Source organism: Mytilus californianus, unplaced genomic scaffold, assembly GCF_021869535.1.
Source record: "Mytilus californianus isolate M0D057914Y unplaced genomic scaffold, xbMytCali1.0.p SCAF_7, whole genome shotgun sequence".
NCBI lineage: Eukaryota > Metazoa > Mollusca > Bivalvia > Mytilida > Mytilidae > Mytilus > Mytilus californianus.
Genome location: NW_026262723.1, coordinates 56319346 through 56340246, shown reverse-complemented (window position 1 = coordinate 56340246; position 20901 = coordinate 56319346). Strand labels below are relative to the sequence as shown.

At 33.0% G+C, this 20901-nt stretch overlaps 1 protein-coding gene across 1 annotated transcript; it reads left to right on the top strand.

Annotated features, from left to right (window-relative positions):
• The first annotated feature begins 3167 nt into the window (after nt 1–3167).
• Nucleotides 3168–20515, top strand: LOC127709101 (uncharacterized). Its single transcript, XM_052214449.1, has 13 exons — nt 3168–3299; nt 4008–4163; nt 5427–5539; nt 10867–11005; nt 12943–13077; nt 13454–13645; nt 13921–14073; nt 14463–14642; nt 15811–15915; nt 16732–16962; nt 18612–18719; nt 19300–19357; nt 20053–20515. Exons 1-13 carry the CDS (start codon nt 3233–3235, stop codon nt 20213–20215), a joined length of 1800 nt encoding a protein of 599 aa, XP_052070409.1. The 5' UTR covers nt 3168–3232; the 3' UTR covers nt 20216–20515.
• The last annotated feature ends 386 nt before the right edge of the window (nt 20516–20901 follow it).

Below are 20901 nucleotides of genomic sequence, written 5' to 3'. Positions count from 1 at the left end.
CCATTCCAAATCAGACTCAACGTATAAAAAGTTGCACCATATTAATAATAGTATGAATCATGTTAAATAATGAAATATTTACACTAAACTGCGGATTTCCTATTTTTCTAACGTTTATTTACAATGTAGTACATATATCCGAATGCTTGTGACATACATTTTAGAATTCGATATGTCTGATATAAGCCCAAATATGGTTTAAATACCCTCTATTTTGAATGTACAATAGTTTTAAAATAAAACAGGCGAGACAATTTCCAATAGACAGTTAAATATTTCCTTATGTAAGGTAATTTTATTGACGCCGTATTGATTCAAATGCGTACTTTAAAAAAACCTGTTGTTCTAGTTATACAAAAACATCATTAAAATATCAGTTTGCTTTAATATTTTTGATCCCATATACGAAACAAATCATTAAATAATACAATTTTCATCTTCCATATTGAACCATTATTTTGATATAACATAGATGTTTATTGTGGTTCAATATAATATTACAATAAGGAGATGTGGTATGATTGCCAATGAGACCACTACCCACCAAGTTCAAATGAAGTGGATGTAAGCAATTATAGGCAACTTAGTAATTCTTAATTAGCAGTTGTTGGTCTTCTTTCGCCTTCATATTCATCAGTTTTTTTTTATTGTTAGTCTTAAATTTTCTGTTCTTCTTCCTTGACCTGTGGAATCAACGCGCAGATTATGACAATCTTTGTGAAACCATAGGGTTTTAAAAGTTTTTTACCAACCGAACCAAATACAGTTGATGCCGTATTCAAACATACAATTTGCCACTGAACGTGAATTAAAAATAAGCAACCAACAATCAATCAATCAAACATACATTTCCGATATTGTAAACAGAAAAGTTTGATATAATATTGCAACACTTTCTTGTATGTACAATACAACTACAAAAACAAAAACAAAACGATATGTGGTATATGATTTTATATTAATCATACGATTGCGAATGATAATAAAAACAAGGATTATAGTAGCTAATGATACATCTAATACTGTTTTGAATATATGATGATCTCACGTGTAGAACATTTTATTTTTCTGAGAAAAAAATAAATAAAATGTGAACTTGATATACATAGATAATAGTTCGAAACATGTACAAACCATATTCAATGTAAAGGTACCTACCGTAAAGGAGATGTATAATTATCACTTTTCGACACTAGAATCGATAAGTTGAAGTGCAATTCGGTAATATTTGGGATAATTTAATGTATGACGTTAAAGGAGCATGGACTGCGCAAGTTGATTGCAAATGACAAACGAGGTCGCGATGAGAACAAGCTGTTTCAGACTCAGAACATAAACAAGACAACACTCAGACTTAAACGAAAAATGAAGTAAATTTAAATCAGACATTCTAATATGACTTTCTTCAAACGCTTTGAGTACACACCCGCGTGTGGTAAAATTCAAATATATTCAAGTCATCTGATAGTCAACGTCATGATTTGTTAGGGTTGTTCCAATCCTACTCCCACGTCGTATGCTTTTTATGAATGATTTACCTCACGTCAGATGGTGTAAATGACGCCATTGAACGATGACGTAAGAATGTAAGGGTTTTACGGGAAAATGCACGAATGGGAAACTGAGTCCTCAAAACATGAAAATTTAAACAAACGATAGTAAAACAGTTTGTATAATGTCCATATCTTCTTAAATGAAAGTAAGATAGTCAATTAAATTCATTCAAATCTATCTTAGTATGTTATTGTATATCGTTTAAGAATGTCACTTATTCAATTTTCTTCGTCGTTTACGTCAATATTAAAAGTGTGTTCAATTTCGGGAACAGCAAACATTTCCCTTCACATAAAGCGCTTCGATCAAAAATAATTGCTGTCTTTGTCCTATTAGGATAGAAATAATTCATGCGTGTTTGAATTTATATTGATTTTACCACGGGTTAGTGCTTTGTGCTAATATTTTACCCCTCGCTGTCGCTCGGGGTAAAATATTTAGCATAAAGGGCCAACCCGTGGTAAAATCACGATAAATTTAAGCCCCCATTAATTATTTCTTAAGCATTTAAAGCACACAAAATATATACCGATTATCAAAGTTCAGCACGGGATTATGTTTTTACAAACATATTTTGGAAACCTCTAGTCTTCTTGTTTATGGCGGGTGGGAAGGGGCGGGGTAAGTGGGACGAGAATGTTAATTTTCAGTAATAGTATACATTGTACAATTTTGTTAATGGTATACCATCTTAATTGATTCGTCGTGGTCAGCTAATCCAGCAGAGATGTCTGACTAAAGAAAAATCTTCAGTCGTGTAAAAGAATTTTATTCCATATTGATAGAACTTTAGTAGGTTTTTCTATATGAATGGGATTTTGAATAAATAAGCATATTCACCTGCGGAAAAAGTATATTCACCGCGCAAAACGTCGCGTGCTTTTACGTGTATAATAACGATACAATGTTTGACGTTTAGTTGGTTTTGGCAAATAACTGTTATTTTACACATATATTTCTGTCTCGGAACATGGAATAAAACAATAACTGTCTTTTGTTTCGGTAAATATGTGGTTTAATTGACTTTTGAAAAACCTAGTGACATTCTCTTCGGCCGTTGGCCTCAGTGAATATCAGTTTTTCAAAAGTCAATAAAACCACACATTTACCTCATCAAAAGACAGTAATTGTATATTATTCCATATTGATAGAACTTTAGTAGGTTTTTCTATATGAATGGGATTTTGAATAAATAAGCATATTCACCTGCGGAAAAAGTATATTCACCGCGCAAAACGTCGCGTGCTTTTACGTGTATAATAATGATACAATGTTTGACGTTTAGTTGGTTTTGGTAAATAACTTATTTTATACATATTTTTCTCGCTCGGAACATGGAATAAAACAATTACTGTCTTTTGTTTCAGTAAGTATGTGGTTTAATTGACTTTCGAAAAACCTAGTGACATTCACTTCGGCCGTTGGCCTCAGTGAATATCAGTTTTTTAAAAGTCAATAAAACCACACATTTACCTCATCAAAAGACAGTAATTGTATAATATTTTTGACACCATGTATATACTAGATTCCGAAAAGACCATAGGACACATAATTTCCGGATAAATGTGGTTTTAAACAGGAAATGTTTTGTTTATTTGTTTAAATGAATGCAAATTCGATCTATCGCATATAGCTGTGATGTAACCCACTATCCTGGACAATTGCAGCTCATGTTAACATGAAGGGAATACATGTTTTCATAATTAAATATTGTTTGCAATTTTTATATGTGAGCAGACGAACAGGTAAATAATTTTGATTTTTAAAGAAAAGAGGGTGATGGTAAATAAACATGTAGTTTTGACTGGTTGGTAGGATTGTTACTAAAATAAAAATTTAAAAAAAAACTATCCCAAAATCGACTTATTGTACGAAATTGTTAATTACAATATAGTGAAATAATAATAATTATAACAATGACAATATGTTATGCTTAAGTAGTTAAGTTTAGTGAATAGCACTTGATATGATATATCATTCGGCAATATGCATCTCAAATATAGAAACGTTTTTTTTAAACATATTTTATTTCAACATATTTTATAGAACGTATCTCGAACTGCAACTTATCTCCAAATCACTATGATGATAAACCAAAGTAAAACTGTAACGAACGACTCGAGTTCCCTTGAGACTGGAGGAAGCATCTAAGCGCACCATAACCTTGACTTATAAAACAACATGTATCAAAATAATTCTATAAATGTACTTTCACTGATTGTTTGGCTTTTAAAAGCCATTTTGTTGTCCAAATATTTCACTGTCTTTATGATTGACTGATGATTGATTTACGTCTCGTGAAATTATGTCATTCTTATTATGAAACAATGAAACAAAGGATCGTCATAAAATATAAACAATACAGTAGTCACATAGATTTGTATCCCTTTGAATTCAAAATATTAGGCAACTATGTTTTGTATTTTGTATTCTTAAATCTAATTTAACTGTAGGCTATACTATATGGATAAGCCAAAAGCAAATGACCTGGGTTGAAAGCTTCAATTACTGTAAACTTAGTACCGAAAAAGATGTCAAATTGTTTAACGCCAGATATACCGCATGGGGTAGTGGAGTATACCTTAACACACGTTGGATGATTCACAAAGGTAAAGTTAATGATTTTAAAGTACCTTCTGTTTTGGTAGTAACAAAATAACAATATCAATGTCATTCATACATGTACATGTATGTAGCAATAACAATCGCTGCACATGCATACGAAGTCTCTGTGTAAATAGTTCAGAGATACTGAGTCAAGTATTCCAAATCTTCTAGGTTGTAAAGAGATGCGTTCGACTCGGTACTTAATTGACAAGGATTGGACTAATTTTCCAGCCAAAGGTTATTGGTTCTCTCCGGGTACGCAAGCTTCCTCCACCAACAATAACCAATCGCCATGATATAGACAAGGGCGCAGGAAGTGTTGTTAAACATTCACAAACAAACACACAACCAAACAAACACAAAGACAGGTATCGAAACGATGGGTAAAATCTCTCATCCAATAATTTTTGTGTGAATAATTAAACAGAAGCTATTAAAGATCCCCAAATTCTCTAAATTTGCAAAAAAGAAAAAGCAAAACATATTATTAACGACAACGACTGACTAAGGACAGTCACATAAACATTTTGTTCCTCAATAGAAGTCAACATACAGCTTTAAAAAATAGAAACGGATTAAACCCTTAATTTTCCTAAGTCTAAATAAGTATAGTTCTAAGGACCTACATCAAAGAATTGGCATTTATACACAAAATTTACAAGGGAAACACAAACCATGTTTGTAAGTACTCAACCTGGGACAGTGGTGTAACGGCACAACAAAAGAACAAACTAAAAATCAGTTGCAAATGACTTAACTCAATAGATCGGTACGAAGCACACAAAAAAATACCGACTAGCATAAAAATAATAGATAAAAAGCACCGATATTTTTTTTTATCTCTGTTACAAAAGAGTTCGATTATAAAATATAAAGTTCAGTATTTTTTTTAGACTTCACTGCAAACATCTGCATATGGAATCAACCGAGAAATTCAAAATACAACCAAACAATATCACCAGCAAAAAAAAAAGTGGTTCTTTTTATAATAAATGTTGGAAGGACAATACTTATTCTGTCAACACAACTGTTTTCAAGTAATTTGGATTTCATTTTCATTCTAATGCTTGTAGGTGAAGTGAAACAAAAAGAAATTTCCTAACATATATGATAAATACAAGTTCTGCCTCCTCTTAACCCTTCTCCTTTAAAACGATAGAGTTCATAGGTCACAACAACAATAATGACATTGAACACTTTAAATTCCACAGTGTATAACAATAGAAAGATGGGCAGATAAGTATATTTATTATTATATATTCAAGGCTGTTACAAAAGTTCAGATGCAGTTGACAGTAAAACCGTCAAGGCCATAGCACAGAACTCTCCATCACTTTGTTCTTCTGAATGTGAAATGAGTTTACATTTTGCACTGAAGGTAATTTATAACTTTGTTCGAAAGAACATTCCAATCTGCTGTCTAATTTTTAAGTAATTTCGATGGTCGTTGTATACATTTTATTGCATAGAAATTGAACATTCTTTTCGACTTTTACCTGACGACTATATTGAATATATGTTTCCGATATAATGTTCCGTAATGCAAATATTCTTTATTCCCGTGGGCAAATGTTTCAAAATTTGTTTTTTGTTTTGATTTTGGGTTTTTTTATTCTTTTATCTGAGATGTATTCAATTCGCCTTTTCAGAATCTAATGCATTCTGGATAATATTTTCAAAAGTGTACACCAAGACGTCGTGATTGGTTAAAAACGTTCTATTTATATTGTATCATAGATCAAATTTATTTGTTCAGTGTATGTTCACTGGTGTTAATATGTCTTTTTATTGAGTTAAGCCATTTCAATTGATATTTTATAGTGTGTCTTTCTATGTTGTGATGTTACACTATTGTTTCAGATAAGGGTGAAGGTTTGGTAGCATTAAAACGTTTAAACCCGCTGCAATTGTTTGCACCTGTCCTAAGTCAGGAATCTGATGATCAGTAGTTGTCGTTTCTTGATGTGGTTCATAAGTGTTTCTCGTTTCTCGTTTTTTATATAGATTAGACCGTTGGTTTTCCCGTTTGAATGGTTTTACATTAGTAATTTTTGGGGCCCTTTATAGCTTGCTGTTCGGTGTGAGCCAAGGCTCCGAGTTGAAGACCGTACTTTGACCTATAATGGTTCACTTTTATAAATTTTGACTTGGATGGAGAGCTGTCTCATTGGCACTCATACCACATCTTCTTATATCTATAAACAATGGAAGTTCAACCAATGACGTGACGTTATTTTGATTTTGGTGTACCAACAATAAAATTACCCATAGGCCTTTAGATTCTTAAACGGCCAATTAGAACACAACAATTCCCTAAAATCTGTATTTCATTCATTTACGAATAAATGATTTCATTAATAAACAAGCAAGTACATGTGTCGGCAAATTAGTTGGATTATAGAAGAAGAATTATTTCAACCCGAATAAACAAATAAATACAGTCATGTTTAAAAATACAAAATAATCAGCCAGCCAAATAGGCTTATGATGTACTTTCTAATAAGAATAGTCTATTCTGAATCATGAAAATGATTTTTGAAACAAAATTTAAGTTTGTTACTAATATGAAAGAAAAATGAAAACGCATTTACAAACAGATGTCATAAGATAGGTTTGGTAGTTTATACACACTATATAACATTCCGATGTGCTTTTGCATAACAATTGATGCAGTCACGGTCAGTGGTAAATTCAGTGATTACTTTTTTAATAGGGTCATGCATTTTTTGCATTGCAAATTCACACATATATATATATTATCACAATTATAAACTAAAAGTGTTGTGAGCAAAATTCCATGCTTTAGTAAGAAAAACCGCAAAAATAATTGACATCAAAAACAAAATAGGAGATGGAATTTGGTTTTATATGGTGAAGATTCTGAGGAAATTTGATCAAATTCTGATTTAGCGCTAAGGGCGAGATTGGGTAATAAATGCAGACTGTGTGGTCCACAAGGTTTGCTGAAGGAAACTGCGAAAATGAGTCTGATAATAAAACAGAAAGTGAACAATAACATTATATCTGTATCAATTAATCTGTATCTGTATAAATCTGGAAATGAACTAAAAATTGCCGAGTAAAACTTATCCAGGATGTGTGTGTGCGCCAATGTTCAAACTAGTCGAGCGAAATAATAGCTTTAAAACTTTCCACTGTTTTTAAATTCAATATGATGTTCGGTGGGAATGGCTACCATATCGTTCAATATTTTGTACAATAGTACAAGACGCTGTTCTCGCCTCCCTTCCACAAGAGGTTTCCATCCAAGGTCCTTCATCATTGAGATGACACTACTTGTTCGCCTATAGTCATTGCATTGGAACCTAGACGCCTTCTTTGTACGCTCTCTATACGGTTCATGTGTCTCTGTAGATATGGGTCCCATACAGTGCAGGAGTAATCCAAAGTCTTTTGTAGAAGAAACGCGCGTCTGGCGTACAAAATTTGAATCCTGGTATCTATGATGAGTTTATCCAGAACTGGTCGAACAAAAGAAATGTAGGCAGTTTCTTTAAATTGCTGGTTGCAGTGTTTAAGGTTCCTTCAGCTAAATCCCGATGTAGAGCTTGCTTTATTGCAGATTTTATTTATGTGAGATGACCATTTCAAATGATCGCTAATATCGTTTATACTTAAATATGGATTTTTACTGACTTGTTTTAGAACATGAATTCTGAGACTATAACTTGTGTGTCAACGGGGACCTGCTACAGTGAATTGACATGACATAGCACGTACAAGCGTTAAAACGCATTCCCAGTCTTTTGCCCATCTATTCAGTGATTCTAGGTCTTTCTGTGTTTGAAGTTGGTCCCGTAATGAATGTATGGTGTTGTACAAAGGCAGTCATTGGTAAACACACGTACCTGTGATTTTACACAGAGCGATAAGTCATTCATGTGATATAGGAAAAGAGGGGCCAAATGATAGTCGAGAGAGACAGATAAAAATACTCTCCTTCGACAACGACTCGCTGATGACTTTGCATTAGGAATAATTAAATCCATGCATTTTTATTACCATCAATTCCATAGTTTTTTAGTTTATGTAGTAGTTTTTGGTCGGGTACAGTGTTGAATGCCTTACAAAAGTCAAGTACAATAAGATCAAATTGCTTCTTGGCATCGAAATATTTTATGAAAAAAATAGTTATAAGAAGCTGACTTTCACAGAAATGGCCATTACGGAAGCCATTTGGAAGTGATGTAAGTATATCATATCTCTAGGTAGTTCAGGATATGGTTGCACACTATGTGTTCAAGACGTTTACAGCAAACACATGTAAGCGACACAGGTCGATAATTTGCCACTGTATGTATATCTCCTTTTTTTAAATATCAGGCTATTGTTCGCATTTCTCTTGTCAGATGGAAGTTTACCCGAATCTAGACTAAGTTGGAATATATGACTTACTACTGGGGCTAGTTCAATTGCACTTTGTTCGAAAGAACATTCCAATCTGCTGTCTAATTTTTAAGTAATTTCGATGGTCGTTGTATACATTTTATTGCATAGAGATTGAACATTCTTTTCGACTTTTACATGACGACTATATTGAATAATTATATGTTTCCAATATAATGTTCCGTAATACAAATATTCTTTATTCCCGTGGGCAAATGTTTCAAAATTTGTTTTTTGTTTTGATTTTGGGTTTTTTTTATTCTTTTATCTGAGATGTATTCAATTCGCCTTTTCAGAATCTAATGCATTCTGGATAATATTTTCAAAAGTGTACACCAATACGTCATGATTGATTAAAAACGTTCTATTTATATTGTATCATAGATCAAATTTATTTGTTCAGTGTATGTTCACTGGTGTTAATATGTCTTTTTATTGAGTTAAGCCATTTCAATTGATATTTTATAGTGTGTCTTTCTATGTTGTGATGTTACACTATTGTTTCAGATAAGGGTGAAGGTTTGGTACCATTGAAACGTTTAAACCTGTCCTAAGTCAGGAATCTGATGTTCATTAGTTGTCGTTTGTTGATGTGGTTCATAAGTATTTCTCGTTTCTCGTTTTTTATATAGATAAGACCGTTGGTTTTCCCGTTTGAATGGTTTTACATTAGTAATTTTTGGGACCCTTTATAGCTTGCTGTTCGGTGTGAGCCAAGGCTCCGAGTTGAAGACCGTACCTTAGTTTTAGTACTTTGTTTGCAATGACGTCTGGTACACTAGCTTTGTTGGTATTTAAGTTTCTCAGTAGTTTTTTTTTAACTCTTTGAACATCGATGTTTATGTTTCTAATACTGGGATATTTCGATTCCTGAATCTGTGGTAATGGTTTTGATGCGTTTTCCATGGTAAAGACTGACTTGAATAGTTCGTTTAATAGCTCTGCCTTAGCTTTGCTGTCCTGATATAGTATTTTGTTCTTTTAAATTCCAGCTACACCTGTGCTATAGTACGTTTTGACTTAATGAATCGCCAGAAAGGTTTACAATTACCTTCCTTTATTGCTGCTATAGTCCTGAACATGCATGAACTATTTGCCACTTGACGTTAAGCAACCAACTATCAATCATCCTTTAGCGTTGTATCAAGTACCTTGTTAAAATGTTGCCAGTGAGCTTGCCGGACTGCTTTTTGGGTGACTCGCCTTTGTAGTTTGTATTTTCCCCAGTCTTTGGGATTTTCTGTGGTCAACAGAGGTTTGAAAATTTACTATTGAGCCGAATTTTTGACTTTACACAACTTAGATGGTTTGTCAGATATAGTTCAAGGATGTTATTTTCACGACTTGGATTAAATTGTAGTTGTTCCATGCCAAATTTTTCAATGACTCATATTGTTAAATTTATAAGAGAGTTTAAGAGATTGTAATAAGGGTTAAGGAGGAGTTGCGAATACAAAAAGGGTACCTCCAAAATGTGTGCTATAATGTGCAGATATGACTATGGCCATGTCATCCCAAAATTAACCCCAAATATCGTTCAGAGTACAGAATGAAATACGATGTGCAAAAGTTATGTATGATTAAAAATTTGTAAAAGTTTCAAATAATCCTGTCAAGTAGTTAAAGAACAGTTCTAAAATTGATATAAAAGTGGGAAAGAAGGGCGAACGGATAGGATAGACTAATGGACGAACGAACAACTCTCTTGTTACTATATACCACTGCTTTCGAATGCGGGGTATACTACAATATCACGTGTAATTGGATTAGACAAATCAAACCTAACAAGCTGATGAATGCAACACTACTTGAAATTATTTTCAACTTACAATGTAAAAATAAGAATTTTATGCTTCGATAATAAATCGATATTTAATCTAGGTAATAATTTTAGGAAACAATAGTTTACCAATGTTCAAATATCACAAGTTGAGTTAGAAAACAAAGCTTTAAAGGTAATAAAAAAAAGTGGGAGTCGTATGTACTAAAAAGAGCGAAACCATATACATGGGTATAAAGAATGTAAAATTGGATTGCAATATGATGGCGTTATTTCTTAGGACGTGTAAAACAATCGATGTTTAAATAATTTAGGTATTAGAGTTTTCGCCCTGTTTGTTGATTAGCCGTGACTATTTCTTAGGACGTGTAAAACAATTAATCTTTGAATAATTTAGGTATTAGAGTGTTTGCCCTTTTTGTTGATTAGCCGTGACGTGAAATTAAAGTTACATATAGACTATGACGTATAAAAATGATAATATTTTAATAAAATTACGTACATACTTTGTTTTGTAGTACAACTGGTGCTTATGCTTGACTTCCCTAAACAATATGGTGAAGGAGACATCAGACAAATGCAAGTATACGTGTGCTGGTTCTAAGGATGACAGTTGTGGCGACAGAATAAATTACTCTGTATACAGTCATGTCACAGGTATTTTTCTTAAATACAATTAAATGCAATAAGACATTCGTCAGTAAAACATTAAACGTAACTGCAGATGAGGGGGTGAAATTTAGTGAGACAGACACCCAACTACACAGTAAAACCAGAAAAGGCAATAAAAGGTATACTATTTCAACTGATTTTTATAGTTTGTTCTTATGTTGTACTGTTACACCACTGTCCAGGTTAGGGGAGTGTTGGCGCCTTCAAACTAGTTTAACCCCGCCATATTCTATATGTGCTAGTCCCAAGTCAGGAGCCTGTAATTGAGTGATTGTCGTTTTTTGCTGCTTTTCATATTTGTTTTTCGTTTATTGGTTTGATTAGTTTGTTCTTGTGTTGTGCCGTTGCACCACAGTCCCAGGTTAGGTGGAGGATTTGGCGCCAAAAAACTGTTTTACGCCGCCATATTCTGTATGTGCCTGTCCCCTTAGTCAGAAGCCTGTCATTCAGTGGTTGTCGTTTGTTGCTGTATATCATATTTATTTTTCGTTCATTATTTTGTACATAAATGAGGCCGTTGGTTGTCTCGTTTGAGTTGTTTTACGTTTGTCATTTCGGGGCCTTTTATAGCTGACTATGCGGTATGGGGTTTGCTCATTGTTGAAGGCCGTACGGTGACCTATAGTTAATTTCTATGTCATTTGGTCTCTTGTGGAGATTTGTCTCAATGGCAATCATACCCCATTTAATTCTTCTTATTTTTATATATACTATCTGCTCTTTTTCGACAAATTAACTATCAAGCAAGTTAGACTTATCATCGAGTTTGTACTATACACGAGCTACACAACGGGTGCCACATATGGAGCAGGATCTGCTTACATTTTTGAAGCACCTGTGTTCCCCGGGTTTTTAATGGGGTTCGTGTTGCTCAGTCTTTTGTTTTCTATCTTGTGTTTTGTAGACTGTTGTTTGTCTTTTGGAAGTTTTTCGTTTTCTGCTATATCATTGTCAGTTTGTTTTCGACTTATAAGTTTGACTATTCCTATGGTATCTTCAGCCTCTCTTTCATACAACAGTGAATTCCTCGGATCTGCCACGAACATCAACTTAAACAATAGTTACAATTCCATAATAGACAAAACGTCGAAACAGTAACTCACGATAACACTTGTGGCGGGTTGTATTTGCAATATCCAATAAACTTTTGAAGAAACATTTACATTTGTACGAAATGAAAATAAAATAGGGAACAAGTTTGCTGTTATGGTGTGTCTTAATACCGTTGTAACACCCAAGTACACATTATCTTTGGGTTCTTGATAAACATTGCTTACAATATTACCATACTCAAGTCTGGATTCTCAACTGACACTACTTCCTTATAATATGTATTATCGATTGTCTATCTACATAGTCCATCTGTTGATCTCATGTCTATTTTTTATGCCCCACCTAAGATAGTAGAGGGGCATTATGTTTTTCCGTCTGTGCGTCCGTTCGTTCGTTCGTCTGTCCCGCTTCAGGTTAAAGTTTTTGATCAAGGTAATTTTTGATGAAGTTGAAGTCCAATCAACTTGAAACTTCGTACACATGTTCCCTATGATATGATCTTTCTAATTTGAATGTCAAATTAGCGTTTTGACCCCAATTTCACGGTCCACTGAACATAGAAAATGATAGTACGAGTGGGAGATCCGTGTACTATGGACAAATTCTTGTTGTATACATGTATTGGACTGCTGTGTCATATACGTTTCTGTAGTTTTGTTTTTAACTTAAACGTGTGGCATTTCCGATAATACAACCGATGACTAATATTGTGTTGCTTTTGTTTAATGTGTTATGCAATTGAACTGCCGTCAGTGTCATAATGAACATAATTATTTAACTGCTTTAATACTGAATTAACTAGTGGCTTGAGTTAAACAAATTTTATATTATTTTAAAATAAACTTAAACACTTATTATATAATATTTAGGGAAAAGCAAACCTTTACAAGATGGTGATCCAAAACATACGTGTTCTGTTGTCATTCGTAAGAAAGTAGGATTCATACTGAAAGCTGTTGATTGTTCTAGACTCTACTGGACAGCATGTGAGATGCAATCTGGAGGTATTATAGTTTATCATTAAGGGATACAATTACAAGTATTTCTTTATTATGAACTTTCATTTTTTAAAGTTATGAACAAAATATGCTTTTTATCAAGGCCACAAGATCAGATATGTGTGTTTAAGGTTTTCTGATTTAAAAAAAATAGGGTTGGTAGGTAGGTAGGAATTTTGCTAATTGTTTTTATGGAGTAGAAGGGGATCAACTGCAATGTTGTCACGATTCACTTTCAAAGTTGACAATACATTACTTTTAAACTACAAACAATAGCATAGTTTTGGAACTGACGTGATCATGTATGCTCAATTAGGTTACGGCAAAACGTATGTTACAAGTGACGAAGTCTTCAAAAATGAATATTATTTATGTTCAAAAGCTATTAAGATTATGGGCCATGGATTATCCTACCGGTCAGCGATTAATCGATGTTCTCTTCATGGTAATTCCTTACCCACAATCAACGAAGATGGTGTAAACAACTTGGAGGAAGGAAAAATGTACTGGACAAATATTCACAGGCGTACATTCCTAAAATGGATAAAAGACGAACCGGTCAAGCAGATTTGCTGTAAGTTCATACAAACGAAATTAATCGTAATACCACATTTCGGGAAAAATGATTTTCTCCTATATTTTTATAGGGAAATACTACCATTGTATGTTTTATTGTATCAAATATAAGCAACACAATCAGTCACAAGTGTTTTATGGTCCACAGTATTTAGTAAAATGGAATATAAACCAGACGACTCTTGTCATTATGATTAATTTTATTCATGTGTAGTCATATATATCTTTTTAACAGAAGTGTACTACGTAATTCATTTGTTTCTTATTTTTCAGATAAAGTGCAAGCATCATTGGGATGTTTACTTGTTTTAAGAGAGGCAAATGGGGATGTGCAATATATTCAAGAATCATGCCAGTCTAAGTTCCCTGTAATATGTGACCAAGTGGGTGTCGAGGGCAGCGTCGACACAATGCATTGCAAAACAAGTAAACAATCATTATATGATGTAAAATTATTAGTTATTCATTACGTTATAAAATGCTCCATTTCATTTACATTTCTGCAAAATTGTACTGATGATGCTACCTATAATTAATTGTTTATAATGATATTGCGTAACCTAAGCTCACAATATCGCTGTAGAATAGCCTAAAAATGTTCTTAATTATCATGATTATCTAGACAAAAAATGTAACATGTTCAAATATTAACCTTGAAGTTTGGCTTATATTTTCTATTAGTTTTATATCTGATACATACTTTGAAATGAATACGAGTAAAGATTAAACAAAAACGCCATAAAACTAGAAATTGACGGAATACATTGTAAAATGTTTGTTTTTGTGTGTAAACGATCATTTCTTTGTTATTTCAGAAAATATAAGTACGCTGTATACAACGAACAGACCAAAACTGGTAACAACCTCCGTAACCGGCGGACTTCAATACATGACAAGGGCATATAAATCCACAGAAACTATTCTTGACACAACAAGATTTCACAAAGCATTTCAAACTCCAGGAATTTTTGTCAAAGAAACCTCCAAGGTTTCAAGTAAGGACCCTATGTATATAAGAGTATCGGAGATCGAAGTTTTTCAACAAGAGAGCCCCAGATATTAATCAAAATTTATGTTTTTTTTTCACGGGTTCAACCGAACATAAAGCATTTCTTTTCTATACAAGGCTCAATGACACAAAACACAAATATTCTATGGGATGTAGGTTTGCAGCATCCAGTCGTTTTAATAATACAATCGAAACATAATAACAACATGTGAACAAAAATTGAGAATGGCAGGTGTCACGCAAAAAACAGTCCTTATCACATTCTCTTCACTAGAAGTATGATCAACAGCCTGCACAATCTACAAAATACAATTACAAAATATTAGAAACAATTCACAACTAAATGAATGAAAAAAGAAAATTGAATAAATACTGTAAATTGGGCAGTGTACATGTGCATCTATTGAAATGTACGATTCTATAGAATTGTCGTACACGTGTGAAAGACAGTACTATACTAGAACAAAAATTGTTTTAAACAAAAAATAAAAAAGTCAAACAGACCCTAGCAGCAATTGAATTATAAACGTCTAGACTGGTTGAAATGCAAACCGTCGAATGATTTAAATTCCCGCTTAGTATATGCACGGGTGAATCCACCCGTGCAAATTACTACGCATAACGGTATTCGTTATACCTTGTAACGAAAAGAAATGTATAGATGTTTTACTGTTTTAATATTAATCTATAGATTTATCGTTCTTCATTTCTGTTCACCTGTTTTATTTGTTGTGCCTGGTAAGCGGTTCTGTCATTTGAAGGCTTCACAGGACTATCACATTTTCGTTTACTCGTTTCGTAATATAGTCATGGGAAAATTAATGGTCAAAAGAAAGAAAACCCTATTTTAAATGAACATTATCATCCTTCCTGTCAAGTTGTGGAGTGAAAAAAAAACATTTAAATGTGTTTTTCCTTTTCTTGAGAGAAATAAGATTAAATTTGCCTTCTTCATAATGCCGCATCTGACTCCTTCCTCTTCAAAGGTGTAGGGATTAAGTTCAGACTAACAAATGGTATTTTTCAACTGAAAACTATAAAATATATACAATTGTTTTTATTGAGAGAAACAAAATAGTTAAACTAGTAATGTTATTGAAGAAATCCTACATATATTGCGTAAAAGCATATTTATTAGACTAATTTTATTTCAGAAAATCTCAATTTCTTCACAACCCTGAGCAAAGCAGTCACTTCAACGACTTCCAGAACCGCCAAAGCAACGCTAGTGTCAAGGAAAACCAGTAAACTACAACCAGGTGTGATTATTTCTAAATGATATGCTGTTTAGGATGTCCATATTTTTTGTATATCAAACTTGTCTGTTCCCCATTTTTTTAGTTCCATTCTATGCGTCCTGAAGAAATCTGATATTTGATGTTCATAATTTTCTTTATGTCCAGTTAATTTCAACGTTTTTCATTGTAAGTACAAACAAGAATGGTACATACATATAAATGACATAGAACACTTTTCACTAATCCGTTAGTTAAAAAACAAGTCAAAATTCATGTAGTTAAACCCATTAATAAATAGAAAAACGAACACAACACTTTGCAAACCACACACGTCCGAAGCACCCTTCCGGATGATTGCCAATGAGACAACTCTCCAGCAGAGACCAAATAGAAGTAAGCAACTATAGGTCACTGTAAGGCTTTTCATTCATGTATGTTATTGAACTATATCAGTTTGTATTTTCCTCAACCACTGAAGGTTGAATGACGCCACGGCATTAAAAAATACGCTATAAAGTCTCTATAAATAGTCTAAAATTTCTTTATTTATTTTTTCAGTTCAAATGGCATGAAAATGTCCTGTGGATAATTTGCATCATCCTGAAAAATTTTCAAAATTTAAATTTTAAAATCAAAATGGCATGCGCATTTGGATTTCGTTCTAATAACATATTGTGTTCAATCCTCTTAAGTGTGATTGTTTCATATTGAGATATAATTACAAATGAATAATATTGTGGACCAATGTTTTCCATTCGTCTTTTTTCTGGTCATTCTGTTGTTTTGTTTAATTTTTGAAATTGACTTTGGTAACAACTTATTTTCTTTTTTGGATAGATTATTCTCAAACTACAACTTCAGAAAATCCGTATATGTTAAACGTGCAAAGCACAATAGTATACAGATACAAAACTACTACAGTAACTACGAAGGCACAGACAACATTGTCGACTACAACAAGTACAGATCTAGAACTATTGCAAACCACTACCTCTTCTCACACGTCCACAAATCTACCTGGTACATCATCAACAACTTCCACTAAAGTTTCTCTACAACCAGTACCCAGTAAGTTAAATAGCACCATAGTTATTTTCAAGATGAAAATTAAAAAAATAACAAAAACAATTTTGTGTTATTTTAATGATGATAACACTATTGTGCAATCATGCAGCTACACAAGTAATAAGCGACTGTCGCCTACTCTGTAACAGACTTTTATGTTATGTACTAGAATGTCAATTTCAAAGCAACTAAACTTCAGAAAGTGTGTTTAGAAGGGAAAGTGGAGTAGACGTTAATGTAACGCAAACGAACGACATAAAAAAACAATGACAGCATTAGACCAACATAGTCACACAATACAATCAACCATAGACAGCGGTCTATACAATATTTAAAGCGATATATCCAGATTTTACAAAAATTGAAAATAAATTAAACAGAAACTATTCAATAGATAGCCCATCAACACTAAAGTACTCCAAATATAAAGATTAATCGAGATATGACATAACATGTACGAACGAGGCTCCTGCAGGCTTGGGACAAACACATGAATCAGTGGCGGATCCAGAACTTTTTAAAAAGGTGGGGGGGAGGGGGGGGGGTCACTGACTGCCAAGGGAGGGGACCCGCTACAGTCATACTTCAGTGATTCCCTATATTATCAACCAAATTTTTCCCAAGAAAAGGGGGGGGGGGGGGGGCTGGGCCCCAGGGCCCCCTGGATCCGCCTATGTGAATATTTAACTGGAATACATTATGAGTATAATCTCAAGTTCCCATCCCTCTTTATTTCATTCGGTGGTCCAACAAACGGCATAAAAAGGAACACATGATCGAAGTCAGTGTAGGAAAACAATAAACCTTTTTATTCCCATTTATTGTAACAAAAATGACCACTACAATTGTCATTTGATTAATATTTATATAATAGTACATGTGCAATCTAAAAATGCATTACAATAAACGTTTCGATAGTGAAAATAACATTTATTAACCCGAAGCAGCAATCAATTATTTAATGTATAATGCACTTCGATACATTTACGTAATTATGAATTTCAATGAGAAATGATGTTGCAGCATCCCGAAAATACCATTACACCTAAACCACATCTTAAGAAAACAACATACGGTCTTCGAAGAAGAGGCAAAAGATTCCAAAGGGACATTCTAATTTTTAGGTCGAAAATAAACTGACAACGCTATGGAAAAAAATAAAGAACAAGACCAAATAACAAAAAACAGTATACAAAACACAACATGAAAACAGTTCAATTGTAATTACACAATCTGGACACGCGGTGAATAAGTTATTTACATTTGATTACTTTGTAACATGTAAGTGTGGGCAATTCTTTTCCTACTCATACATTAATTGTACGTGTAAGTAAAAAGATCCATACATAATGTTTGAATCCGTCATTTCTTAATTCATTTGTGCACGTTTTCAATGGTAGTAAAATTCTTTTATGAAGTAACCAATTATTTTATTTATCATATAATGGGGGAAAATCATTACAAATTAAAAAAAAAGAATGAAGTTAACATTTTCATACTGAATTTATTTTACATGTTTGTGATTGCAATTAATCAGTTTTGCGTTTTCTTCCGCTTATGTACTAGGTATTTGTTAATCTCTTAAATGTATAATTCAATTATCTAGGCTGGTGCAACTACTTTATTCAAATTTCTGTTTTGAATTTTTGTAGGTGCAGTTGAACTCTTTAGTGGCGTGAATACCACGATGAAGACTTCAAAACATGACAATGACATCTTTAGAACAGAAGACCTTTTTGTTATCTTCTATATTCAAATTGGTAATTGATATTTAACGGCATGGGCAGTATAATTGAAGTATATGACAATACATTATTGATCTTTTGAAAGTAACACCAAAACTAAGAAAAAAAATGTGTTTAGACCTTTTAATGGCCAAAAACAAAACAAAAAAATTAATGCAGAAATATAACAAAAGCACAACATTACAGTAACAATTGATCAACACGCATTATTAAAAAATTCTCATTGAATTACACAGAATTTCGTATCGTCTTCAATTTGGTCTTGCAAATTAACCGTGCACTAGTTTCTGTTGACCAGCATCCCATATGTGTTACAGAGAACTACGCTATGCACTGAAATACATTTGGACGTTTAATAACTGTTTATAACGTGTCCCTAAACAGTCGCAATCGTATAAGTTTACATTCCCTAGTTTACCGTTGTCGCGGAGAGATGGAGGTTAATGCGGTATTTACTAATATCCAGGCTTGAATGTAGAAAATTCTTTAAACTTTACAAGTCACCATTAACTACATGATTATAGAACTAAAAATTCGTCCATTTGCTTTTTTGTAATTTCTGACATCGTAACTTTTTACTTCAATTTTTTTAAAGGTATAGTAGCACTTGTTACCTTTGTAGCATTTGTTTTAGTTTGTCTCCTAACGTATATGTAAGTATTAACAGTTTTATTTCTTTCTGTTCACAAATAGTTTTATAGTTTCACTGTAAATATTCATTTGTTTGTTCAAAACAAGACAATTTACTACTAGTAACTTCGGGAAAAAACTACACTTGGGCATTTAAGAGCATGATATATTCTAAATATTAGTCTTTTGTTTGTTTTCTCGACCTGTTTTGGTAAGTTTCTGGGATGTTGTCTTTTAACTGTTTACCGACAAAATTAATGAGCTTATAAACACGACTTAAGATTTCTAAGATGAATGCTAACGAGGCTTTTATTTTCAAATAGGTAACAAACAAGCAATAACAGAACACTAACAAATAGAAATACCGCAAAAGTTAATTAGAAAGTAGCCGTACTGGCGACATATATCCAACATAAAAAGAGAAAGACTAGCGTAGGTCTTCAGCAATGGCAACAAGCTACAACATGTTGCGATCAGTTAATCGCATTTAATTTTGTGAATTTATTATCCAAAGAAATGACAAAAATATCTTAGAAACGCATACATGTTGTCTCAGTCACATCAAATGACTCATTCTTATAGGTTGGCATTTAAGTCTCATTGCAATAAAAAAAAAGTATGTTGCATGTTAATTTTCCAAATTTGGAAAGCAGTGTTTAATTTTGTTCTGATCTTTTAAAACCTAATTAAAATAATAATAAAACTATTTGTATTTTAGGATCGCCTTACTCCGTAGAGGAAGAGAAACAAAACAGAGCAGTCTATACGAACTATCTTCGCGAACTACGCCTGACCCAAGAATGTATTCACAGTTACTTATGCCTATTTCTCGGATATACAGTTCTGCTCATAACGATACTGTTGATAATTCAGTATTTTAGATTTCATTTTAATGGACGGTTACGTTCAAAGAATAAGCAATATATATATATATATAGAAAGTATGATACGCTGCTTCACGATAAAAAAGTACCACTGCATTTCAGTTTTGTTTGTTATACAGAAACGTCAACTGTTAATGATAAAGTCTCCATTAATGTCGACTTTTGATGCAACAACGTTGAATTTACACATGACAAATTCAATTTCGTAAAATGTCAAGCATGAACTGATGCAGGAAGGAAAGATAACTGTTTGTATATTAAATAACGTCTAAAAATAAAACGTTTTCAACCCTTTAATTGGACTTATTAGTAATGAAGTAAACTTTTAACGAAATATACTGATGTGTTTACTCTACCTTTCTTTGAAGGTGTGTTTTTTTTAACGTACATTTGCTAGTGGAGCGCTCCATGAGGTTGAATGCGAATAGACCTAACTACTTATAACGTCCGGTGGTGAAATCATTGCTGAAATTTGACGTCCGTTTTGCCTTTTGGTATATATAACAGGGATTTAGGACGACCCTGCTATAACAAATGTTCTGGGGAGTAGCTCACAGTATAAGAAAATAAAACATCAATTCGGTTACCAAATATTATATTAATTCAATTTCAAATAATGCCACAATTATTGTTAAACACAGTATAAACCATACATGTAAATACACGGCAAAGTCCAGTATAAA